Source organism: Pan troglodytes, chromosome 2, assembly GCF_028858775.2.
Source record: "Pan troglodytes isolate AG18354 chromosome 2, NHGRI_mPanTro3-v2.0_pri, whole genome shotgun sequence".
Classification (NCBI taxonomy): Eukaryota; Metazoa; Chordata; class Mammalia; order Primates; family Hominidae; genus Pan; species Pan troglodytes.
Genome location: NC_086015.1, coordinates 188,817,825 through 188,843,831, shown reverse-complemented (window position 1 = coordinate 188,843,831; position 26,007 = coordinate 188,817,825). Strand labels below are relative to the sequence as shown.

General features: G+C 48.0%; 1 protein-coding gene across 5 annotated transcripts in view; it reads left to right on the top strand.

The window, feature by feature from the left end:
- Positions 1–25,325, top strand: part of IGF2BP2 (insulin like growth factor 2 mRNA binding protein 2) — a 182,504-nt gene extending 157,179 nt beyond the window's left edge. For 3 of the 5 annotated variants that reach the window (XM_001151234.7, XM_016942462.4, XM_016942464.4), the window contains 6 exons: positions 10,024–10,092; positions 11,035–11,151; positions 16,274–16,348; positions 18,903–19,034; positions 21,302–21,415; positions 22,828–25,325. In XM_001151234.7, the coding sequence (XP_001151234.3) occupies positions 10,024–10,092; positions 11,035–11,151; positions 16,274–16,348; positions 18,903–19,034; positions 21,302–21,415; positions 22,828–22,920 (600 nt within the window). In that variant the 3' untranslated portion in view covers positions 22,921–25,325. The remainder of the gene's footprint in view (positions 1–10,023; positions 10,093–11,034; positions 11,152–16,273; positions 16,349–18,902; positions 19,035–21,301; positions 21,416–22,827) is intronic. The other 2 variants (XR_010155889.1, XM_016942461.4) reach the window with 2 other exon arrangements.
- Positions 25,326–26,007: the final 682 nt, after the last annotated feature.

Below are 26,007 nucleotides of genomic sequence, written 5' to 3'. Positions count from 1 at the left end.
CCCCGCCCTAGAAGTGTAGTAGTTATGTTTACACATTAAAAAAAGTTTTCTTGGCATATATATACAATATATGTATACAATATGTATACATATGTATACAATATAATATACAATCATATTATTCAAAAATACAAATGAAATTATGCTGTACAGAGTGAATTACAAATTTTGTTTTTACTTATTATGGGCATCTTTCTATAACTAGACCTAGTTTGATTTAATGGCTGCATAATATTCCATTAAATGAGTTTATCATAATTTTTGTAACCAGCACACTAGTTTTACGCATTTGGGTTGATTCCAAGTTTTTTGTATTATAGACAATGTCAAAATGAGTATCTTTACAGGCATATCTTGAAGATATTGTGGATTATATTCCAGACCTCCATAGTAAAGTGAATAACATGATAAAACAAGTTACACTTTTTTTCTGTTTCCCAGTGCATATAAAAGCTGTGTTTACACTATACTGTAGTCTAAGTGTGCAATAGCATTATGTCTGAGAAAACAATATCCATGTCTTAATTTAAAAATATTTTATTGCTAAAAAATGCAGACACAGAAACACAAAGTGAGCACGCGCATTTGGACAAATGATACCAATAGACTTGTGTGACATAGGGTTGCCACAAGCCTTCCAGTTTGTAAGAAACACGATTATCTGCAAAGTTCAATAAAGCCAAACGCAATAAAATGAGGTGTGCCTCTACATAAATCTTTGCACAAGTGTGTGAGTATATCTGTAAGTAAATTCTCTAAGACTGGAATTATTATGTCAAAGGGTATATGCATTTTAAATATTCACAGATTTCTCTCCACCAGAATTCATGCAGAAAACTTAAAAATTAAGGTAGTTAAATAATTGATATTTTCCTTTGGAGTTTCTGACCTTTGACGTCATGCTAAGGAAAAAAGCCTTCTTCCATCCAAGACTGTAAAATAAAATATCCTCCCCTATTTTCTTTTTCTTTAAGAGACCGTGCTATGTTGCCCAGGCTGGAGTGCAGTAGCTGTTCACAGGCACAATTATAGCACACTACAGCCTCAAATTCCTGGGCTCAAGCAATCCTCCCACCTCAGCCTCCTCAATAACTGGGACTACAAGCACTTGCTACCGCACCTGGCCCGTGTTTTCTTACACTAATTTTTAGTTGTTGGTTTTGGGGGATTGTGTATGTCTGCAATTCATGGAGAATTTATCTTGACTTATACTGAGATACAGATCTAACTTTATTTTTTTTGAAATGGATATTCAATTTTCCCAAAATCATTTATTGAGTAATCCACCATTTTATCGTTGAACTTAAAATGCTAACTTTGAATCTCATCGAATGCCAACATAGAATCTCATTCACTAAATCAAATTTCTGGACTCTATTCCATTCCATTTGTCTCTGTCTACACAGCAGATTCTATGTGTTTTATACTATTTGACAATTTTAACAGCAAGGTTATTTTTTCCTCAAAGAATGAACTGGAAAGGTGGCCAACTTTTACTATGCTTGGGAAAATCAAAGAAAAGATTGGAATTTTCTCTTCCTTGAAGAATTGGTAAAAATTCAATCAAAAAACATGTGGGCCTACCAACTTTTGTTTGGAGAAAGACTGATTATTACCTTTTCAATTTCTTATAAGTTTTTAACTTCATTTTGTTGATTTATATTTTCCTATGAAAATACACATTTTTTTCCACTTAATTTTTCTTTTTATGTGTATTGATATAAAGTGATACAAAACAGACTATTATTGCCTTTTAAATATCCAAACTTGTGGTTATTTCTCTCAATTTCTTTTTTTTAAAAATATTTATTTATTTATTTATTGAGATGGAGTCTTGCTCTGTCGCCCAGGCTGGAGTGCAGTGGCACAATCTCAGCTCACTGTAACCTCTGCCTCCGGGTTCAAGTAATTCTCCTGCCTCAGCCTCCCAGCTGGGATTACAGACGCCCACCACCACGTTCGGCTAATTTTTGTATTTTTAGTAGAGACGGGGTTTCACCATGTTACCCAGGCTGGCCTCGAACTCCTGACCTCAGGTGATCCACCTGCCTCGGCCTCTCAAAGTGCTGGGATTACAGGCGTGAGCCACCATGCCCAGCCTAAGCTTGCGTTCTTAATAAATACACAACCGCATAATCCAGTTGTTTAGAATTAACTAAACTTTTACTGGTTTCATTGCTCACTACAAACAGCTTCTTGTGTTCCACACCCTATCAATTTTTGAGTTATTTATTTGAATTTTTTTTTGTTGTTTGTCTGGAGTATTTTCTCAAACAAGTTTTAACAGAAATAGCACGAGTATAATTTCTAAGCCTTTCTGTATCTGAAAGTGTCCTTTTTCCTTCACACGTGAATGAATTCTGGGTGTCTAGAAATTCTAGGGTCATAGTTCCTCTATCTATCTATCTATCTATCTATCTATCTATCTATCTACCTACCTACCTACCTACCTACCTACCTACCTACCTATCTATCTGTCTATCTAGAGACAGAGTCTCGCTCTGTCACCCAGGCTAAAGTGCATTGGTGCAATTTTGGCTCACTGCAACCTCCGCCTCCCAGGTTCAAGCGATTCTCATGCATCAGCCTCCCAAGTAGCTGGGACTACAGGCATGTGCCACCACACCTGGCTAATTTTTCTATTTTTGGTAGAGACGGGATTTTGCCATGTTGGCCAGGCTGATCTCGAACTCCTGACCTCAAGTAATCTGCCCGCCTTGGCCTCCCAAAGTGCTGGGATTACAGGTGTGAGCCGCCATGCCCAGCCCATAGCTCCTTTAGAACTCTAAAAATGTTACTTCTAGAATTGTTTCTTTTGTAGATATCCTCCTCCTCCTCCTTCTTCCTTTTCTTCTTCTTCTCCTTCTTCTTCTTTTTCTCCTTCTTCTTCTTCTCCTCCTCCTTCTCCTCCTCCTCCTCCTTCTCCTCCTTTTCCTTCTCCTCCTCCTCCTTCTCCTCCTCCTCCTTCTCCTCCTCCCCCTCCTTCTCCTTCTGCTCCTTCTCCTTCTCCTCCTTCTTCTCCTCCTTCTCCTTCTTCTTCTCCTTCTCCTCCTCCTCCTCCTCCTCCTCCTTCTCCTCCTTCTCCTCCTTCTCCTTCTTCTTCATCTCCTCTTTTTTTTTTTTTTTTTTTTTAAGAAACAGGGTCCTGCTCTGTCACCTAGTAGGCTGGAGTGCAGTGGTGTGATCCCAGCTCACTGCCATCTCGAACTCCTGGGCTCAAGTGATGCTCCCGCCTCAGCTTCTTGAGTAGCAGGGACTACAGGTGCACACCAACACGCCTGTCTGTTTTTTCCCCCCCGGTGTCTATAAGTTTTTTTGCCTTTTATAATAATTTGCCTTTACCCTTGGAATTCAGGAATCTGAATCTGAGTGCTTTGATCTAAAGATCTGTGTTTTTCTTTGGCTCAGGAGAATGTTTTCCTTCCATAATTAATTTTAGCATTGCTTCTCTCCCATCCACTTTATTTTCTCCTTCTGGAGTTCCCACTCCAGAAGAGGAAAGTTATAGCAAACCTCACTCTACTCTTTGTGTCTGTCCACTTCCCACTCTTTGTCTTGGTTTTGTGTGGTTTAACAGTCTCGTGCATTGATGGGCTTTTCAGCAGTGTCTTCCCTACTATTTGTACATCCTCTACTGAGTTTTTACTTAACCATGTTTTTCATATCCAGGGTCACTCTGGTTCTCTGATTGTTCATTTCTCATAGCAGTCTATATACAAATTATTGAAGCACTGTCCTCCTGAATCTCACTAGGAGATCAAATCACAATTTTGTAAAAAGCTCTCCCTTCTCCCTCCATTAATTCACTCGGGTCATTTGCTTGTCTTGTGCAGCTGGGCTTCTCTCCTTCATGCTGGTGATTCTTTATATATGTCTAATGGATTTTAATTGTCCATTTATATATTTAAATGCACTCAACAGAGAGCATAATTACAATCCTTAGGGGAGCTTTTTCTTAGCATGCTCCCCAGACCCCACCTGAACCAGTGAGTTCAGAATGTCCCAGGTGAGCGCAGCAGTGAGTGCAGTGGTTTAGATCTTGGGCTGCAGAGGCAGACACAGAGATCTGTGTTAGCATCTCAGCTCTACCTCTTGCTGGCTCACGAGTTCCTAGCTCCCTCCAGCTTCTAAGGTTGTCCCATGAGAACACACAGAGCAGGACAGGCAGCTCCATGTAAAGAGACACTTTGACAAGCTGGCATAGAGCAGTGCACCTTCTGCATCTTAGAAAGCTATGTCCACAACACTGAACCCTCTGGCCAAGTCGTCGCCCCTTCCTAAGGCCCATGTCCCTGGTGCCCAGAGGGAGCACCTGCCAGCTTTGCAGTCTGGTATCACTCTATCATCACACTAAAACTATTTAAATATTTGAACATAATTCATATATGTGCCTTAAAATACCAGCAAACCAAATTCAGCAGTACATTAGAAAGACCATTCATCATGACCAAGTGGGATTTATCCCTGGGATGCAAGGATGGTTTGACATTTGCAAATCAATCATTGTAATACATCATATCAACAGCAAAATTAGTAGAAGAAAATAAGTAATAAAGATCACGGTGGAAATAAATGAAATTGGAATGAAAAATACAATACAAAAGATCAATTAAACATAATTCCTATGCCTGGTCCTTGCGCTTTGCACTCACCTTTCCCACCCTTCACTCATCCCACCCCCTGACTTCTTCATGCTTCAGAATATCACCTAAATTGTGTATCAGATGGTCACACATCGCAGCTTGAACCCTGCAGTTCTCCCAGGAAAAGGAGGCCCTGCTGTTTATAACTCCATTTTTTAATTTTCACAAGTGTGTTTGATATATGCTCCTCTACCTACCCCCCAGAAGAGTCAAACTCAGAGAAAAGGCAGACACCAGTGTTCCTGAAGTTGAGAGTTTGAAACAAGCCTGTGGATAACAATTACCCATCTCCCTCTGCCTCTCAGTTAGTGGGTGGGAGGTGAGGGAGTGAGGACACACCTGGCAGGAGTGCCTTCACCACACCTCCTTTCCCCCTCCCCACTGCCAAAATGATTTTGAAACACTCAAAAATAAAGTAGCTTCTCCGTCATAAAATAGGTGGGACTCTTCAACTGGGACAGTGAGTCTAATGGCCACATTGGGGTCAGGGTTCCCTACCAACCTCCCTATCCCTCAGGGCCTTGAACCAGATGTCAGATGACTACAACCTGCTTTCCCATTAAAATAGTTATTTGAGTCATTGCCAAGTTACTTTTTCTGACCATTATAAATAAGCAAGATTTGAAAGCCCCCTTCCATTTGAGGCTGTAGACATCACCTAACAGAAAGTATGGGAATGGGGCTGGGTGTGGTGGCTCACTCCTGTAATCCCAGCACTTTGGGAGGCCGAGGCAGATGGATCATTTGAAGTCAGGAGTTCAAGACTAGCCTGACCAACATGGTGAAACCCTGTCTCTACTAAAAGTGCAAAAAAATTAGCCAGCTGCAGTGGCTCATGCCTGTAATCGCAGCACTTTGGGAGGCCGAGGCAGATGGATCATTTGAAGTCAGGAGTTCAAGACTAGCCTGACCAACATGGTGAAACCCTGTCTCTACTAAAAATGCAAAAAAATTAGCCAGCTGCAGTGGCTCAAGCCTGTAATTCCAGCACTTTGGGAGGCCGTGGTGGGAGGATCACCAGAGGTCAGGAGTTTGAGACCAGCCTGACCAACATGGTGAAACCCCATCTCTACTAAAAATATAAAAATTAGCTAGGCGTGGTGGTGGGTACCTGTAATCCCAGCTTCTCAGGAGGCTGAGGCAGAAGAATCACTTGAACCCAGAGGCAGAGTTTGCGGGCCAAGATCATGCCACTGCACTCCAGCCTGGGCAACAGAGCTAGTCCATCTTAAAAAAAAAAAAAAAAAAAAAAAGTATGGGAAGGGGAAATAGTATGCTCTGATAAGACACTTTTTTTTTTTTTTTTGTCTTTTTTTCTTTTTGAGATGGAGTCTCACTCTGTCACCCAGGCTGGAGTGCAGTGGCATGATCTCGGCTCACTGCAACCTCCGCCTCCCGGGTTCAAGCAGTTCCCCTGCCTCAGCCTCCCAAGTAGCTGGAACTACAGATGTGCACCACCATGCCTGGCTAATTTTTGTATTTTGGGTAGAAGTGGGGTTTCACCATGTTGGCCAGGCTGGTCTTGAACTCCTGACCTCAAGCGATCTGCCTACCTCGGCCTCCCAAAGTGCTGGGATTACAGGCTTGAGCCACCACGTCTGGCCAGACCTTTCATTATACATAAGCACTCATTTATCACTAATTAATTTAGCTCATCCAGTGCCCAGTGATCTTTCATTCCTGTGACCTCACTGAATGCCACATAGCACCCGTCAAGGGCGTCTGTCGTGCTGAGTGTCAAGTCTGCAGCCCACTGGTGCTGCCTCCCCCGCCACATCCTGCTAACCCTCATTCACATTCACCACACTGCCCTCCTTTCTGTTTTCCAGTAGGCCAACCCCTTTTCTAGCTCTGGACCTCCTAGAACCCTGCTTAGAATGCTCCCTCCCAGTGCCTTTTCTGGGGCTCCATCTCCTCCCTGGGTCTTGACTGCAGCAGTCTTTTCCAGACCACTCACCTCCACACCTGCTCCTTGCCTGTTCCTGTTCATTTCTTTCACAGTACTTCAAGTTCTCTTTTGTGCCTGCCTCCCCGGTAGAACACAAGCTCCATGCTGACAGTGACCATTACTGTCTTAATAACTGTGTCCCCAGCACCCGGGACCCGGGTCAATGCCTCCCACAGAGTAGGTGCTCAGATGCCTTTTTTTTTTTTTTTTTCGAGACAGTCTTGTTCTGTCACCCAGGCTGGAGTGCAGTGGCATGATCTCGGCTCACTGAAACCTCTTGTCTCCCGGGTTCAAGCGATTCTCCCACCTCAGCCTCCTGAATAGCTGGAATTGCAGGTGTCCACCACCACGCCCGGCTAATTTTTGTATTTTTGCTAGCGATGGGGTTTCGCCATGTTGGACAGGCTGGTCTTGAACTGCTGACGTCAAATAATCCGCCTGCCTCAGCCTCCCAAAGTGCTAGGATTACAGGCATGAGCCACCGTGCCCAGCCTCAGATGCCTTTTGAATGAATGAATGAACAAACTCTCACAACAGTACTATAAGAACTAGATATTATTTGAGTCTGTTTGTGGATAAGGCTCAGAAAGGTTAAATAATTTTTTCCAACTTGTAGAGGTGGTGATTCAGAGACTCAGATCTTCTGACTCCAGAAACTAACTTCTATATACAGGGGCTAATGGCAGAGCCTCCGCTAGAAACAAGCTCCTGATTGCAGAGTTCAAGATTCTTTCCCTGTGACAATTTTCCAGCTGTTACTCATGAATAAAAGAGAATTTGTCCTTTTTATCCTTTGACAGCTAATTTTAAAAATCTCTTTCTTACCCTGAGTTCCTAGGAAGTCTAAATTTGATAGTATTTATGTGAGAAGTATTTGAACCCAGAATAGGAGCCACACTGTGGCTTGTCTATTCCCGGCCTCACATGAGTTTTGTAAGGAAATGGCAAATCATAGTTCAAAGGAATTATTTCTGCCATGAGACCTGAAGGAACGATTCTTCAGGCGGGAGGAGGGCTGAAGTGCTCTTTTCCCAGACTAGAGTTTTGTGCAGAAGAGTTGCATGAATTCTCCCCCAGCTCTTCATGGCCCAGGACACGGACCTGCAGAGAAAGCTCTGGAGCTGATGTTCTTTCCAGGGGGTCCTTAGAAGCAGAGCCAAGAGAGAGAAACTGCTTCACCCACCTTCCTGCAAAACTTGAGCTTGCCAAGAGACTGCTGATCTCATAGCACCCTCTTGTGGGCATGAGGGGCTGCTGCAGCCCCTTTCCAAGTCAAAGCAAGGCTCGCACTACAGCCGTGTTAAGTGGAGCTCTGTTGCCGGCAGGCGTGGCTAGTAACCTACAGCACCCCTGGAGCAGCTCCTCAAGTTGTTCACATCTCTGCCTTCTCGCTCCAAGCTCAAAAAGGGCAACAGTTTCATTTTGTCCCTAATGGGTCATAAGGCAAAATCCTAACCTTCAGGAGATTTGGGGGATGGAGGGCATTGCCCGTCACTGTGAGATTTGCTCAGGGATCCTCAAGTGAAAGCTGGGTCACCAGACTCCAAACCTCGGCCACGTCTGACCACTGTTGGAATCGTCTTCCTGGAGGACTATCTTGCAGGGTGGGCCTGCGGGAATTGGTTCCATGGTGCCCAGAGCTGTTCACTTCCTTTCCTGGAACAGTGATGTCAGTGTTGACCCAGCCTTGTGTAAAGCACAGCTAGCGATTCTGCTGACTCAGGTCAGCGTTCTGCCTGTAAGAATATATCAGACCGGGCGCGGTGGTTCACGCCTGTAACCTCAGCACTTTAAAGGGAGGCCGAGGCGGGTGGATCACTTGAGGTCAGGAGTTCAAGACCAGCCTTACCAACATGGTGAAACCCTGTCTCTACTAACAATACAAAATTAGCTGAGCTTGGTGGCACATGCCTGTAATCCCAGCTATTTGGGAGGCTGAGGCAGGAGAATCACTTGAACCTGGGAGGTGGAGGATGCAGTGATCTGAGATCGCACCACTGCACTCCAGCCTAGTCAACGAGTGAAACACTATCTCAAAAAAAAAAAAAAAAAGTATCAAATCAGACATAGTTCCTTCTCATAGGACTGTTGTGAGGATTAAAAGAGTTTATGAATAGACACAAAATATCTATGTTAGTATCTAGTACACAGTACCTATTCAGTAAAAAGCTACTTGGCAGGGTGCAGTGGCTCACACTTATAATCCTATCACTTTGGGAGGCTAAGGCGGGTAGATCACCTGAGGTCAGGAGTACGAGACCAGCCTGGCCAACATGGTGAAACCCCATCTCTACTAAAAATACAAAAAATTAACCAGGCGTGGTGGGGGGTGCCTGTAATCCCAGCTACTTGGGAGGCTAAGGCAGGAGAATCGCTTGAACCTGAGGAGGCGGAGGTTGCAGTGAGCCGAGATCGCGCCACTTCACTCCAGCCTGGGCGAAAGAGTGAAATGCCATCTCAAAAATAAAGAAATAAAAGCAGCTACTTTCTAAATTTCTATTTTCTTAATAGCTCTACTTTTTTTCTGTCCATATCTGCCCTCCTGTTCCCTGCTCCTCTCTCTCCACATTCATTTTCTTTCTCTCCTCTCTCAGTCTCTCTCTTTTTTTTTCCTTATGGAGACAGGGCCTTGCTCTGTTGCCCAGGCATAGCACCAGTGCAGTGGTGCAATCATAGCTCACTGCAGCCTCAAATTCCCAGGCTCAAGTGATCCTCCCACTTCAGCCTCCTGAGTAACTGGGACCAGAGTGCACACTACCACACCCAGCTAATTTTTTATTTTTATTTTTTATAGAGATGGGGTCTCTCTGTGTCACCCAGGCTAGTCTCAAATTCCTGAACCCAAGTGATCCTCCCATTTCAGATTCCCAAAGCTCAGTCTCCTTTGACATTTCTCCCTTCTCAGGATTCTTTCCATTCCTTCTAGAATTCTCTGATGGAGCTGACTGATCTATCTGTCCAGGAACACATTTGCTTGTTCTGAATAACTCTTGGGTATTGTCCAGCACACTCTGTTCTTTTTCATCTACGACTCATCATTCTCCAGAAAACGGAAGGCACTGGCCCCGCCTCTCTACCCGAGGGCAGGTTAAGAGTGTATGGGTGCAAGTGCCAGTGGGTGTATGTGTGTATGTGTGTGTTCACACCCATGGTATGTTCCTAGGACGCCTCAAGCATGACTCAGCTTAGAAATGATGAACATTTAGCCCAGAGAGCTACTGCAACCAGGGGACATCTTGCCAAGCATTCCGTGGTCTGAGTGGGAGAAGTGGAGCAGAGATCTGAGACACAGAGGGACAGGCGTGTAGACACGACAGTGGAGCCAGCTGATGCCACAGAGAGCCTGTGTCGCATGTGGGGAATCTGGCCTCCCTGAGGCCAGTGACAGTCCCTGAGGGCACCCGCCCACTGACTCTTTCTCTCATACTGCAGACCCACTCCGGATACTTCTCCAGCCTGTACCCCCATCACCAGTTTGGCCCGTTCCCGCATCATCACTCTGTAAGTGCCCCCTCAGTTCAGCCGCACCTGCCACTTCTCCTGGGGCTGGGCCCACTTGGCCCTTGGTGGCCAGTGAATGTTCACAGTGCAGATCTTGTCTCATGTGGTTCTGGTTTGTCCTGGGAGTGACACACCTCAAAGCCTGAGCACGCCAAACTCCCCAGCACCCGAGCACCCTTGAGGTTCTGCAGAGGCCTAGGCCGTTGCTGTCGCACAGTCCTGTGGATGCTCGCACACCTCACAGGTCGCAGGAACTGCTGCAGACGGGCAAGCAGAAGGCCAGATGAGCACGTGCTGTTGGCACTGAATAGCAGAGTTTCCAAAGATCTTTGAACAAAGTCTAGCAAATGAGAATGTCATTTGCACAGACCCCACTTGCAAGGACCCCTGGCAGCCTTGCCCAGGAGCCTCTGCCTTTTGTCACAGGGTCCCAGGAGGGATGGTTCACCCCATCTTCCTGGAGCCAGTCACCGTGCAGCTGGGTCAGGTCAAGTTTAGTTGTGAAAATGCTTCTCTGGATACCAGATGTGTTGGGCAGCTTTCCATTCCCTCTAACAGAATGCCTTGGGGCCGTCTTCAGGCCAGGTATGTTTAATAGCTGTTTTCATTTCTTGGGTGAAGACACAGGAGAGATACAGATCACATTTGTATAAGACAGAAAACCTGCGATCAGACAGCTTTTGGAATCCAACAAATTGAGAAGCTCAAGAGGAGGATGCCCTTGATTATCACTAGCGCTGCCTGTGCTCAGGTCCCTTCCTCAGGCTTCACACCTGCAGAGCCGCAGGCCGCAGAAGGATCCCGTGCACCATTTTGGCCATTTCCTTGGGTGGCGGGGCCTTCCCACCATGGGGTTCATGGTAAGGCGCTTGGTACACGTTGAGTGCCTGGAGGAGAAAGCCTGGTTGGAATGATGTCTTCCTTCTTGTCTCGCCCTCCCAGTATCCAGAGCAGGAGATTGTGAATCTCTTCATCCCAACCCAGGCTGTGGGCGCCATCATCGGGAAGAAGGGGGCACACATCAAACAGCTGGCGAGATTCGCCGGAGCCTCTATCAAGGTGAGGCTGCTCCCGACGGCCCTGTGGCCCTTCTACCACCTCCTCTCACCCCACGGCCCTTGTTCCCTCTCAGTCCCAGGCAGTGCCACACCATGCAGAGACAGAATCCCACAGTGATCTAGAACATTTGCCCCGTGACTATTCCCATCCGCTCTCATCTTTCCTTTTCTTATTCCTTTACTGTTCAGCTAACCACTGAATTAGAAAAAAATAGTAGCAAACAACCCAATCCAGTCCTTTTTGTTTTATCATTGTTGTCCTCAAGAAGATAAAGAAAGGTTGAGGATTTTCCCAAGCTAAGGGAAGGGACTGCAATGAAGTGATAACTTAGCAGGTATCAGTGTGCAGTGCTTTAATGAGTCTCCACTTCACAGGCCCTGAACTACCAGAAAATAGTGTGAATAAAAAACTCTTTGAAAAGCAATGATAAAATCATAAACAAAAGCTGAGGGTCTAACCCGATATGCAACCCAGCCTGAGCATAGCAACTCAGGAAGGACGGTCCTTGACTTATGGAAAGGCTGCGAATGCAGACGTGGCTGCAGCTCCAGGCCCACATCCTGCCTCCTTGAGCACAGTGTGGAGAATCATCAGAGAAGCTGAAAGGGGAGGATTATTTGCCCCTGGTCCTGCTCCAAGACCAGCTATCAGCTCTGACTCACGGGCAGAATGCTGAGCACGTCCCAAGCCTCATGAAACATTTTCGGAAACAGAGTTTTTGTTGTTACGCAAAATAATTTGCTACCATGGGACAACCCAGAATTCCAAATGAGAAGTCTCATGACTTGGAGAGAAAGAATGCTTACACTTTCTCCCCAGGAAGAGCTGGAATTTCTCCCACAGCAAGTGTGCTAGAGGAAAAACAAAAACAAAATATTCTGAGTAGTACAGAACAAGGGTTGCACTGAGACCATCAGAGAATTTCACTTTGGTGAATCATTTTCGCTCTCAGACCTCATTTATCTCATCTGCAGAGTGGACAGACAGGATGAGAGCCCTGAGGTGTGGGGGCCCTTGTGCCCAGCAGTCCTGCTGCAGGTGAGACCCCGGCCTAGGCACTGATAGGCAGGTGCTGGCCCGACCCCTGAGGGTGGGCTGAGTAAAGTGTGGAAGACCCCCTGGCTGGCTGCAGCCCTTGGGCCTTGCCCAGCTTTCAGTCCTGCAGTCTGAGATGCCGGCAGGAGAAAGGACCGTTTCAACTAAAAGGGGCTTGAGGGACCATCTCATCCAATCCCCGTCTTGTTCAGCAGAGAAAAGTGAGGCTCAGAGAGTGCCGGGACATGGGCAAGGCACACATGTGGCAGGGCTGCCTCTGAGATGGAAATTCTGCTGACTTCTGGGATATCCAGCACCTCCTGGGGCTCACCACTACAGCGCCTCTTCATTTACTATTGCGCATGAGGAGCTGGGGCCTAGGGAGTTTTCATTGGCTTGTCCAAGGCCACAAAGCTGAAGAATGAGAGAGCCAAGATTTGCCCAGGTTATCCTGTTTCTGGTCTAGTGTGTTTTTCCACCATATCAACCTAACTGTGATGCCAGAATCATTCCCAGCAGGGCCTTTAGGAAAAGAAGAGATCAGTCGCATGGGCTGCATCCCACAGTCCCAGGTCCCAGCAAGGTCGAATGGTGACGTGTCACTGTGCTCCTGGCCTCTGTGATGGGCAAAGACAGCAGTGCTGCGTCAGGAGGACAGAATGGACTCTACAGCTTAGGAAGGTCCAGACAATGTTTTTTATGCTGGGCCAACAATCTTCTCCAGCAACCTTCTACTTCCCCAGCCCCTGCCTCGCTCCATAGCATAAACCAGGGAGGCCAAATATTTGTGAAGGAAATTTCCAAATTTTTAAAATCAGTCAGCCGGGCGTGGTGACTTATACCTGTAATCCCAGCACTTTGGGAGGCTGAGGCAGGTGGATCACCTGAGGTCAGGAGTTGGAGACCAGCCTGGGCAATAGGGTGAAACCCCATCTCTACAAAAATATAAAAATTAGCCATGCATGATGGCGGGTGCCTGTAATCCCAGCTACTTGGGAGGCTGAGGCAGGAGAATCACTTGAACCTGGGAGGCGGAGGTTGCAGTGAGCCAAGATCACGCCATTGCACTCCAGCCTTGGTGACAGGGCAAGACTCTGTCTCAAAAAAATAAAAGTAAAAAAATCAATCTGGTTTTTGCTAGATTCCCTTTGTCTCAACAGGTCCCTGAAAACATCTGTCTCTAAAGCAAGATGGATGATCTCACTAACTCCAGAGATTCTCCCACCCCTAGTTTCTACTTTGCCAGTCTTTGGGGGCCACAATGAGGGGCACATTTGATGCTGCTGGGCAGGGAGAGAGCCTCACACTCATCCATGGGAGGAGAGCGCCCAGAGGAGGTGGGCTGAGCTAAGATCTGGGTGATGCACTCCAAGAGATGCTTTGGTTGCAGGTGAGAGCTGAGCTCCCGTCACCTGCCTTTCCTGTAGAACAGGCTTCCAAATGCTGCACAAAATTCTTTCAGCCAGTGACACCTAATTCCAGATCCTGACTCCAGCCCTGCTTACCCTGTGATCTTGGCAGTTATCTCTGGGTCCCATCTGCTTCAGTCATAAGATGGGGTCCTCATTCCTGCCCCTTTAGAGGGAGTGTGTGCATGGAATGACATTCCAAAACTGCACAAGTGCACAAGTAGCCCTCCGACTTCTGGACTAGCCTGGCGAGTGCCAGGCAGTAGAGCCCTCGGAGGTTTCTTTCAGAATCTGAGCAAAGCAGCCACAAGTCATTACGAAGTGGACGGTGATGGCAGAACTGATTTGGTCAGCGTGAATCATGAATCAGCCATTCGCCCTTCTCGGTTTGGGTGGTGGTAGGAGCTGGGAACCACACAGCCATGATCTGCTCTCTCTTGCTTACTCAGAGATAAGGACCAGGTTTAATGGCAGGTATGGATCTCAAAGTAGAGTCAAGGGATCCTGCCAGAAGTCTCAATGGCCAGGCTCTGTGTGATCTGCCAGAGGGTGTCAGACCCCTGGACACACTCAGATCCGTGTTTTTTGGCCGAGGCCCTGCCAAGAAATGGCTGCCCACAGCAAAGGAAGTCCCCCAGGAAGCTCAGCTGTTGGTCACCTGAGTCTCACATTTATCCTCATCCACCAAGGAGTCACACACAGCCAGAGAACTCTTTGCAGATCCCATGAAGGGGTCCCTCCTTCCAGAGCGGGACAGGGTCTGAGCATGTCTTGGCTATGTACTCACAATCAAGCAGGGGCAGCCACCCTGGATCCTGAGGCCCATGGATGGAAGCTGGCTTATAGCACACACTGAGAGGAAACAAAATTGAACCTTCTGGAGGTGGAGGTCTTCCGGAGGATCTCGAGTGACACAGTGGTCCAGAGGTGATCCATGCACAAATGCAACACCGAGGGTAAATCCCATTTCACTAAACAGATCTTTCTCGAGACCTAGACTCAGGATTGGTGCCTCCCTTGAATCCCTGCTTTGGTTTTGCCTTAGAACATGATGTCCCTGTCATTGACCATGTTTCTTGTTTCGTATTTGCTCTTAGCTTAGAACTGCATCTGTGGCCAACCTGGGGCAGGTGTGTAGGACCTTATGAGATGTGTGTGTTCTGACCTCAGTCTTGGCTTATCCTTACAATCCTAAATGCCTGATGTGCACTCATTTTACTTTTTTTTTTTTTTAAGACGGAGTCTCGCTCTGTCACCCAGGCAGTGGTTTGATCTCGGCTCATTGCAACCTCCACCTTCTGGGTTCAAGTGATTCTCCTGCCTCAGCCTCCCAAGTAGCTGGGACTTCAGGCACGCGCCACCACTCCTGGCTGATTTTTGTGTTTTTAGTAGAGACGGGGTTTCACCATGTTGGCCAGGCTGGTCTCGAACTCCTGACCCCAGGTGATCTGTCCATCTCGGCCTCCCAAAGTGCTGGGATTACAGGTGTGAGCCACTGCACGCCTGGCCTCATTTTACTTTTAATGACATTTAATTTTGCTACAATGTGTTAATAAGTTTTAATTTTGTATTTATTTTTAGCTGAAGTTTTTTTTAATAAAGCAGGGCATGCAGAAACAAATATGTAACAAAGATCTCTCTAACAAAAATGCCTGCTCAGCCCAGGGTTTGAGTCGTGTTACAAGAGAACCTGAACTCACAGAAACTGAGAGAAGGAGGCTGGGCGCAGTGGCTCACACCTGTAATCCCAGCACTTTGGAAGGCCAAGGTGGGCGGATCACTTGAGGTCACTTGAGCTCTTCTTTGGAGGACTTTGAGACCAGCCTGGCCAACATGGTGAAACCCCATCTCTACTAAAAATGCAAAAATTAGCTGGGTGTGGTGGCAGATACCTGTAGTCCTAGCTACTTGGGAGGCTGTGGCAGGAGACTCGCTTGAACCCAGGAGGTAGAGGTTGTAGTGAGCTGAGATCGCGCCACTGCACTCCAGCCTGGGCAAGAAAGTGAGAGGAGATTTGGAGCTTGGTGGGCCCAGCCCCCATGTTTCACAGATGAGGGAATGGAGGCACAGCGAGGGGAGGAATTTGCAGAGCCAGGACTAGAACCAACGTGCCTCCATTTCTGCTCTGCTGCTGTTTTACTTATGACCCACTTGCTGTGGAGGAAGCGGTCTTGACCACACATACTCTAACTCAATTGTCACTTCCAGCTGACTACCCCTGTGAGCTGAGAATTAGAACCAGAGATACCTTTGCTGCAAGCTCGACTCCAATTTAACACCTTGGTGGACCTGCCCTTCCTTCCCTTTGGGCCCTAGGTGGGTTGGCAGAGCCTACACGTCCCTCTTCCTAGAGCTTTTGACTCCCTGGTTATTTCCTAAAACTTGGCTCAAGGAGAGGAGGCCCATCACAGCTGGTGCTCAGGACAGGGACAGGCAGTAACTACTGGCCTGTGTCTGACTGTCCCTGGGTGGCCAGAAACCCAAATTTGATACTGGGCATTACAGTCATGACTTCCTAAGACCAGGGTGGAGGCAGCATGGCATCAGACAGAACCAGGGGTAACGGCAGAAGCAAGACCTGGAACCTCCTGCTGGTATGCTTGCCGTCCACTTAGACAAGAAAGAGGGGCTGGGGAATGCAGCCGAGCATCAGCGTTTTCCTCTCCTGTGAACCACAGATCGCCCCTGCGGAAGGCCCAGACGTCAGCGAAAGGATGGTCATCATCACCGGGCCACCGGAAGCCCAGTTCAAGGTTAGTGCCAAGGGACACCTCAGCCCTGCAGGCTCTGGGCACAGAGCAGCCACCTCAGAGGCACATTCAAGGCTCTTCTTTGGAGGCCCAGCCTCCATTTCCCTCCCTGCTGCTGCCCACCAGGCTCAGGCTCACCCTGTTATCCCTGGCTGTTCTTCTGCATGTTTGCCCTCTGCTGGGAAGCCCTCTTTCCCTTCCCTCTCATGGAAAAGTAGATCATCTGTTGGTGCCCAGTTCGAGTGGCCCCTGCTCTGGCACCTCTGATCCCTTAGCCCTGGTTTTGAGGATGGATGTCTCCGGCTCATTTAGTCATGTCTACCCTTCAAGCTATGGAGGACTAACACAGGTGTAAGGGGAAGTAGCATGGTTTGTTGGAAGGTTTTTTGGTGAGGTGTGTTTTGCTTTGTTTTGTTTTTACCTTTTTTTCTTCCCTAGGAAAATTATAACTCGAGCTTTCTAAAAGTGAGAAACACATATTTATTTATTTATAAAAGTACAATCCTTATCATTAAAAATATTTAAAATTTAGCTGAGAAGAGGAAATTCACACATGTGGAACCGCTCAAAAGCAATAGCCTCAGCCAGGGGCAGCAGGTGGTGGTATGCTCCTGTAGCTCCAGCTACTGGGGAGGCAGAGGCAGGAGGATCCGTTGAGCCCAGGAGTTTGAGAACAGGCTGGGCAATAGAGCAAGACCTCATCTCTAACGAAAAGGAAAAGATAACAAAAAACAGTAACCCTTCAACTCAGTATTGGACAACATGTGGAATATCCATTTAACAGAATGTTATTCAGCCACAGAAAGGAATGAAGTACTGATGCATGGTGCAACATGGGTGACCATCACACGAAGTAAAAGAAGTCAAACACCAAAAGCCTCATATAGGCCAGGTGTGGAGGCTCATTCCTGTAATCCCAACACTTTAGGAGGCCAAGGCAGGAAGGCTGCTTGAGCCCAGGAGTTTGAGACCAGCCTGGGCAACACAGTGAGACCCCCATCCCTACAAAAAAAATTTTAAAGTAGCTGGGTATGGTAGCATGTACCTGTAGTCCCAGCTACTTGGGAGGCTGAGGCAGGAGGATCACTTGAACCCAGAAGCTCAAGGCTGCAGTGAGCTGTGATCATGCCACTGCACTCTAGCCTGGGTGACAGAGCAAAGACTGGCTCAAAATAAATAAAGGCCACATGTGAAGTGATTTCGTTCATATGAAATGTCCAGAATAGGCCAGTCCATAGAGACAGAAAGTAGATTGGCAGTTGCCAGAGAATAGGAGGAGTTGGAACTAACTCCCGATAGTTATGAGGTTTTTATCTGGGGGAATAGTGTGGAAATGTTCTGAATAGATAATGGTGATGATTGCACAACATACTGACCACTGAAATGGATACTTTTTTTTTTTTAGTTTTTATTTTTTTGAGACGGAGTCTCCCTCTGTCACCCAGGCTGGAGTGCAGTGTTGCGATCTCGGCTCACTGCAACCTCCATCTCTCGGGTTCAAGTGATTGTCGTGCTTCAACCTCCCGAGTAGCTGGAATTACAGGTGCATGCCCCCACACCTGGCTAATTTTTGTATTTTAGTAGAGATGGGTTTTCACCATGATGACCAGGCTGGTCTTGAACTCCTGGCCTCAAGCAATCTGTCCACCTCGACCTTCCAAAGTGCTGGGATTAGAGGTGTGAGCCACCACGCCTGGACTGAAGTGTATACTTTAAAATGGTGACTCTCAGATTATGTAAGTTATATCTCTGTATTTTAAGTAAAGAAAAAAAAAGAACATTGTAAGCTGTGGTTCTTTTTCACTAAAAAAAAAGAAAAATAGGTTCTTGGCTCCTCTGCCTTTGGAGTTAGACATCAAAAAGAAAGATTATGTTGAATGTAGTGGCTTACACCAGTAATCCCAGCATTTTGGGAGGCCAAGGTGGGAGGATCACTTGAGGCCATGAGTTCAAGACCAACCTGGGCAACATAGACCTCCTCTCTAAAAAAAAAAAAAAAAGAATGAAAACATGAGCTATGATCGTGCAACTGCACTCCAACCTGGGCACAGAGCAAGACCCTGTTCTCCATTAGAAATTTTTTTAATTAAAAAAGCAATATCAGGCTCCTCAAATCCCATTACCACCACCATCACCTCCATCCTTACTAACCAGGGGTATGACCCTGTGGTGATGGGATAAGAATCCCCTGAACAAATTCAGTCAATCAAGCGAATCTTTATAGGTGATAATATGGAAATAAGACATAGAGTTGCATCCCCTCACCCATCCCCTTAGCCCTGACACACAGAAAGCTCCCTAGAGGAGGCAGTCTTGTGCAAACCACCAAAACATGAATGCCCATCCACATTTTTCAAAGTGCAGCCATCTGACGTGGCGGGAGCGGCGCCCCCCAGGTCTGTGAGTGGAGGCTGGGGCATGCAGCTTCCTGTGTGTCCCAGGGAGTGTGGGAATGGGACTGACCCGTTGTCTGGACTCTCCAGTGCCCTTCGCAGCACTGATGAAGTGGCTGGCTGCTGGCTGACTGAGAGTCATTAGTCATGTCTTGCTCTCTCAGGCCCAGGGACGGATCTTTGGGAAACTGAAAGAGGAAAACTTCTTTAACCCCAAAGAAGAAGTGAAGCTGGAAGCGCATATCAGAGTGCCCTCTTCCACAGCTGGCCGGGTGATTGGCAAAGGTGGCAAGACCGTAAGTGTGCTCCGGGCTCGCTTCATCACCTGGGTCAGATTCCCCGCTCTGGCCTTGCCTGAGTTCCCTCAGTCTCCCCTTGGCGCCTTCTGTCCCAATGTACAGTCAGGGTCTTTGGCAGATAAACTAAGGCTCTCCTGGCATCTGAGCCCTTTGAGGCATGAGGATCCCAAGGACAAAAATGTCATCGGCTTCACTCCACAACGTAGGGCCCCCAATCCGTGGTGCTGTAAGCCCAGCACCAAAAATACCACAGTCCTGTGCCCAGTAATACCCATCTTGACTCCATGGTCAGTGAAGGCCTCCACTCCCTGAAAACAGAGAGGCTGTCTTCTGCCCCCTTTATACCCACGTGTAGCAGCCATTAAAATTGGAAAGGGGGGATTCCCACCGAGAGAGATGCTAACTCACTTGGCAGACCACCACCTTCCCTGGATTTCACTCAGGCCTGTGCCCTGCACTCTCTTCTGACTCTCAGCCCTCCTGACAGATGCCTCCAGTCCCTACCTCCCCCTCCACAGGCTCTATCTTCTGGCTGTTTCCCAAACGTGGCTCTAGGGGAGCTAGTTTAGCAGTAGGAGGGTGGGCAAGGAGGAGATTGTTTTTTGAAAGATCATCTGCATTTTCTACTGGAAGGTGCAGGAACAAACACAGTGTAGTTTGAAAAGTGCCAGAGCGTTAACTTTGAAGCTTGTTGGAATGAGCAGGTGGTCTGTAGACCCAGGTATGTTCTGGAATGTGACTTACTGACCTGGGTGGGGAGATGACCACTGAGAAGTTCCAGTAGAGCCTAGTGCAGGCTGGCTGGCAAAGTAGCAGTGTTGGGTGGCAGGAACTTGGCAGGGAGGCGGGGGTCTCTTGAGTCCTGAGTGTGTATGTGTATATATGTATATGTGTGTTATTTGCTGTTTTTGTAAAGCTTTTTTTTTTTTTTTTTTTTTTTGAGACAGAATTTCGCTCTTGTCACCCAGGCTGGAGTGCAGTGGTGCCATCTCTGCTCACTGCAACCTCCACCTCCCTGGTTCAGGTGATTCTCCTGCCTCGGCCTCCTGAGTAGCTGGGACTGCAGGCGCCCGCCACCATGCCCAGCTAATTTTTTATATTTTTAGTATAGACGGGGTTTCACCATTTTGGTCAGGTCAGGCTGGTCTCGAACTCCCGACCTCAGGTGATTCGCCAGCCTCGGCCTCCCAAAGTGCTGGGATTACAGGCGTGAGCCGCCACACCCAGCTGTTGTAAAGCTCTTTACATAGAAACTCTTAAATGGAATTCAAAACCAAGTTCTAGATGTAATGAGTCAGCTTTATACGAAAGAACGAAGCGGTGTGGAATCAAAGGATTCCCCGTCTCCAGAATGCAGTCAGCGCTCCAGGGCACACACTGCGCTTTAGGCGGAGCTGGAATGTAGGAGGCAAAAGAAAGCAGATGGATCAGCAGGGAGTAGAATCCTGAGCCCCTGGGTGTCCTGTTTGGCTATTTCAGAACCAGTCACTGAATTATCTGCATCCTCCAGACTTTCAGGTTTCCCCTAAAGCGCATGCTGAACCCGCCTGTGAGCTTGGCATCAGGCCAGAGGGCCAGAGGACGGGGTCTGAGCCCTCAGGAAGCGTGCAGTCCTGTTGGGAAGCAGGCCCAGTGAGGCAGCGGGAAGGAGGAACAATGCAGGCAGTGGTTGGAGACACGAGGAGCTCAGCATGGGCTGGAGGCTTCATGGAGGTGGGCCTGGGGTGGGATCCAGTGGCCGGGAGAGAGGACAACAATCCAAGGGTAGGAACAGCATGAGCAAGGCTTGGCGGCAGGAGTGAAAACGAGGAGGAGGGAACAGCAGGGCTGATTCGCAGGGAAAGTTAACCAAGAGGAGGTTTGGGCTCGTGGTCAGCACCCAGGACAGCATGTCCAGGAGGAATGATCTTACAGGGTAGGGGTGGGGAGTGGGGGGGGGTATGGGAAAGCCTGGGGTCTCTGTGAGCATGTGCAGGCCTGCGTTGATGGGAACTCCAGAATAAGAGAACTTCGCCTCAGAAGCAGCCCCAGGAATCTGTGGCTGGACTCCCTCTTCCTGTCATTGAGCCTGTCAGGGCCCAACCAACATGGCCCCATGTGCCCAGGGGCAGAGGAGCCCCCGGGGTGTCCTCGATAAAAGGAAAGGAGAGCAGAGTCCAGCCCCCCTCCTTCCCCTGCTCCTCTTGGCCACTCACTCCGTCCTGAGCCCACCACGTTGACGGGGAGGGAACCTGTCCAACCCGTTGCCGTTTCTCCCTTCACAGGTGAATGAACTGCAGAACTTAACCAGTGCAGAAGTCATCGTGCCTCGTGACCAAACGCCAGATGAAAATGAGGAAGTGATCGTCAGAATTATCGGGCACTTCTTTGCTAGCCAGGTACTGTGCTGTGAGGGCCCTGTCTCTCCTGCAAGTCTCTTTTCAATTCTCTGCTAAGCTGCTGGTGGCCTGTCAGGTGGCCACAGGCCCTGAGCATCAATCCATGCCAAGATGGAACCTCTCCCTGGTTCTTCCTGGCTCTTTAGGGATGGCCCCCGGGGCAGGGGACATTGTTTCACACTTCTCTCCACTGTCATCCCCGAGGTATGTATGCTAGGAGCTTGGGGAAGAGTGGAGAGTGAAGCGCTTAAGCAAAGCCATGTGGTTCCAAGCCCCCTGCAGTGTTTAAGGGCATGGCCTCAGCTTCCCTCACCCTCTCTCCTCAGGCCTCAGTCCCAGCCTCCCCACTGGGAGCCAGGCAAGCCCACCCTCTGGATTCCTCCCTGAAAGCCTGAGCACTCACTCTGAAAGGCTACATGCTCACGGCATTTCTCTCTCTTCCTCCTCTTCCGTCTCACCACAACCCACCCTATCAAAATACTGCACCTCCACACAGCTGCTTCTCTTTCATTGGGAAAGGCCAGCACCTGGCCTCTTTCTCTTTGATGCTTTTGTAAATTGAGTTTTGGGGAGAGCGTTCCTGGTCTTTGTCCTAAACCAGTGAAGACAAACAGTGTACTTGGTGTAAGCAGACACTGAAGGTTTGTCTAAGCTGTCAGCCTGCTCTCCCAACACCTGTGCCTGTGCTGAGACCTGATGGCCCAGGAAAGGGCAGCTGCCACACTGTGGATCCCCCGCCACCCACACACGCACACCCCGCCCAGTGCCCTTTGAAATTCTCACTTGAGTCTTCTGCAGTCAGAGTCCCTGGCCACGCCCCTGTCTGCTGTCTCCCAGCTCAGCTCCTCAGGGCCCTGGGAATGTGTCTGAACAGCCGGTTCCTACAGGAGTTCAGTCTACAGGGAGCTGCCTGCAGGGACAGTGCTAGGCTGGGTGAGGGGACAGGTGGGGGTTCATGTGTGGCTCCAGCTGTTCAGGGTAGAGCATCTGGGCTCAGTTCCTCCCTCCCTCCCCTGTCCCTCACACTCATGCCCTCCTAGCCGCTGTAGAACGGGGGCGGGAGCAGCACGGGAGCCCAGGTGTAGCATCTGACTCTGCACTGTAGCATCTGACTCCCCCTGTTGCTGGCGCCCTGCTTCTGCTTCCTGGCCTGTCCGTCCAGCAGTGAACTGGAAGCTGCCGGAGTCCCATCCCCTTACCCTGGGCCTTGGGGTGGGAGTGGAGGGGGGACCTCTGCCACTTACTTCCAGGCAGAAAAGGGCCTGGAGTAAGGTGCGGGGGTGGGTAGATGATGCTTGTCTGAGCATTCCACCCTTCGTCCCCAAGCCCCAGAGCCTCCCCTGCCGTTTGTCCTCAGAACTGGGTTCCTTTTTTCCCCTGTCCCTTCCTCTCCCTTCTCTCCCTTGCTGCAGACTGCACAGCGCAAGATCAGGGAAATTGTACAACAGGTGAAGCAGCAGGAGCAGAAATACCCTCAGGGAGTCGCCTCACAGCGCAGCAAGTGAGGCTCCCACAGGCACCAGCAAAACAACGGATGAATGTAGCCCTTCCAACACCTGACAGAATGAGACCAAACGCAGCCAGCCAGATCGGGAGCAAACCAAAGACCATCTGAGGAATGAGAAGTCTGCGGAGGCGGCCAGGGACTCTGCGGAGGCCCTGAGAACCCCAGGGGCCGAGGAGGGGTGGGGAAGGTCAGCCAGGTTTGCCAGAACCACCGAGCCCCGCCTCCCGCCCCCCAGGGCTTCTGCAGGCTTCAGCCATCCACTTCACCATCCACTCGGATCTCTCCTTAACTCCCACGACGCTATCCCTTTTAGTTGAACTAACATAGGTGAACGTGTTCAAAGCCAAGCAAAATGCACACCCTTTTTCTGTGGCAAATCGTCTCTGTACATGTGTGTACATATTAGAAGGGGAAGATGTTAAGATATGTGGCCTGTGGGTTACACAGGGTGCCTGCAGCGGTAATATATTTTAGAAATAATATATCAAATAACTCAACTAACTCCAATTTTTAATCAATTATTAATTTTTTTTCTTTTTAAAGAGAAAGCAGGCTTTTCTAGACTTTAAAGAATAAAGTCTTTCTTTGGGAGGTCTCACGGTGTAGAGAGGAGCTTTGAGGCCACCTGCACAAAATTCACCCAGAGGGAAATCTCGTCGGAAGGACACTCACGGCAGTTCTGGATCACCTGTGTATGTCAACAGAAGGGATACCGTCTCCTTGAAGAGGAAACTCTGTCACTCCTCATGCCTGTCTAGCTCATACACCCATTTCTCTTTGCTTCACAGGTTTTAAGCTGGTTTTTTGCATACTGCTATATAATTCTCTGTCTCTCTCTGTTTATCTCTCCCCTCCCTCCCCTCCCCTTCTTCTCCATCTCCATTCTTTTGAATTTCCTCATCCCTCCATCTCAATCCCGTATCTACGCACCCTCCCCCACCCAGGCAAAGCAGTGCTCTGAGTATCACATCACACAAAAGGAACAAAAGCGAAACACACAAACCAGCCTCAACTTACACTTGGTTACTCAAAAGAACAAGAGTCAATGGTACTTGTCCTAGCGTTTTGGAAGAGGAAAACAGGAACCCACCAAACCAACCAATCAACCAAACAAAGAAAAAAATTCCACAATGAAAGAATGTATTTTGTCTTTTTGCATTTTGGTGTATAAGCCATCAATATTCAGCAAAATGATTGCTTTCTTTAAAAAAAAATGTGGAGGAAAGTAGAAATTTACCAAGGTTGTTGGCCCAGGGCGTTAAATTCACAGATTTTTTTAACGAGAAAAACACACAGAAGAAGCTACCTCAGGTGTTTTTACCTCAGCACCTTGCTCTTGTGTTTCCCTTAGAGATTTTGTAAAGCTGATAGTTGGAGCATTTTTTTATTTTTTTAATAAAAATGAGTTGGAAAAAAAATAAGATATCAACTGCCAGCCTGGAGAAGGTGACAGTCCAAGTGTGCAACAGCTGTTCTGAATTGTCTTCCGCTAGCCAAGAACCTATATGGCCTTCTTTTGGACAAACCTTGAAAATGTTTATTTAAAAAAAAAAAAAGATGACAAAGAAAAACAGAGAGAGAGAATATTGGAGATGTCCTGAATTTTAATAGGGTACGCGCCATTAGGGCTTTTTGCGCTAAAGGATGAACATGTACTGGTTTATGTGGACAAGCCATTATACCACCAGACTGCAATGCCAGTTTCCTCTACTGCAAACAGTGTTCTGTGACAAAAAAGAAAAAAAAAAAAAAAGAAAAAAAAAAGAAAAAACAGAAATATATCCAGCTAACAAGATCCTGGTGTCTTGGTGTTTTATTTTACTAGGCATTGCCTCATCCCAGGTGTCAGCTGAGTCCTAGCTCTGAGGGACCTGGGCAGACAGGCGGTAGGTGTGACCTGGATCCACACAGCTACTCTGAGAAAGCTGGTTTTGCCCAGGAAAGTCTTTGGGAGAAGCTAAACTAGATCGGTGGTCAAAGTGTAGTCCCCAGACCAGCAGCATCAGCTATCACCTGGGAACTTGTTAGAAATGTAGATTCTTGGGGTCCGCCTTGAATCAGAAATCCTGGGGGTGAGGCCCAGCAACCTTTTCAGCAAGGCCTCTGGGTGATTGCTGTGCGCACTGAAGTTTCAGAACCTCGGAGCTAGAGGGATGGATCGACTGCATGTCAAGCTAGAGAAGACCAGTCTATCCTTAAGGAAGTGCAAGCCTGGCCAGGCAAAGCTGCTTTTTAAGTGGAGGAAAGGGGGAGGATAATATGCCCGGCAGTTCCGGGAAGAGGCACTTCACGCCTCCACGGGAAGCTCACTATTAAGTGCAGGCATACCTCAGGGACGTCGCAGGTTCAGTTCCAGACCACCACAGTAAAGCGAACTTTGCAATAAAATGAGTCATACACGTTTTAGTGTCTCACTGCATGTGAGTTATGTTTACACTGTATTAAGTGTACAATAGTATTATGTCTAAAACAGTGGTTTTTTTTTTTTTTTGACACAGAGTCTCGCTCTGTCGCCCAGGCTGGAGTGCAGTGGCACGATCTCAGCTCACTGCAACCTCTGCCTCGTGTATTCAAGCAATTCTCCTGCCTCAGTCTCCCGAGTAGTTGGGACTACAGGCATGTGCCACCCCACATGGCCAATTTTTTGTACTTTTACTAGAGACGGGGCTTCACTGTGTTAGCCAGGACGGTCTCAATCTCCTGACCCCGTGATCTGCTTGCCTCAGCCTCCCAAAGTGCTGGGATTACAGGCGTGAGCCACTGTGCCCGGCCCAACAGTGTACATATCTTAATTAAAAATAATTTATTGCTAAAAAATGCTAACAATCATCCGAGCCTTAGGCAAGTTGTACTCTTGGCTAGTGAAGAGTTTTGCCTCAATGTTGATGGCTGCTGACTGATGAGGGTGGTGGTTGCTGAAGGTATGGGTGGCTGTGACACTTCCTTCAAATAAGACAATAATGAAGTTTGGGGCATCAATTGACTTCCTTTCACAAGATATTTCTCTGTAGCATGCGATGCTGTTTGTAGCACTTTATCCACAGAACTTCTCCCAAAATTGGAGTCAGTTCTCTCAAACCCTGCC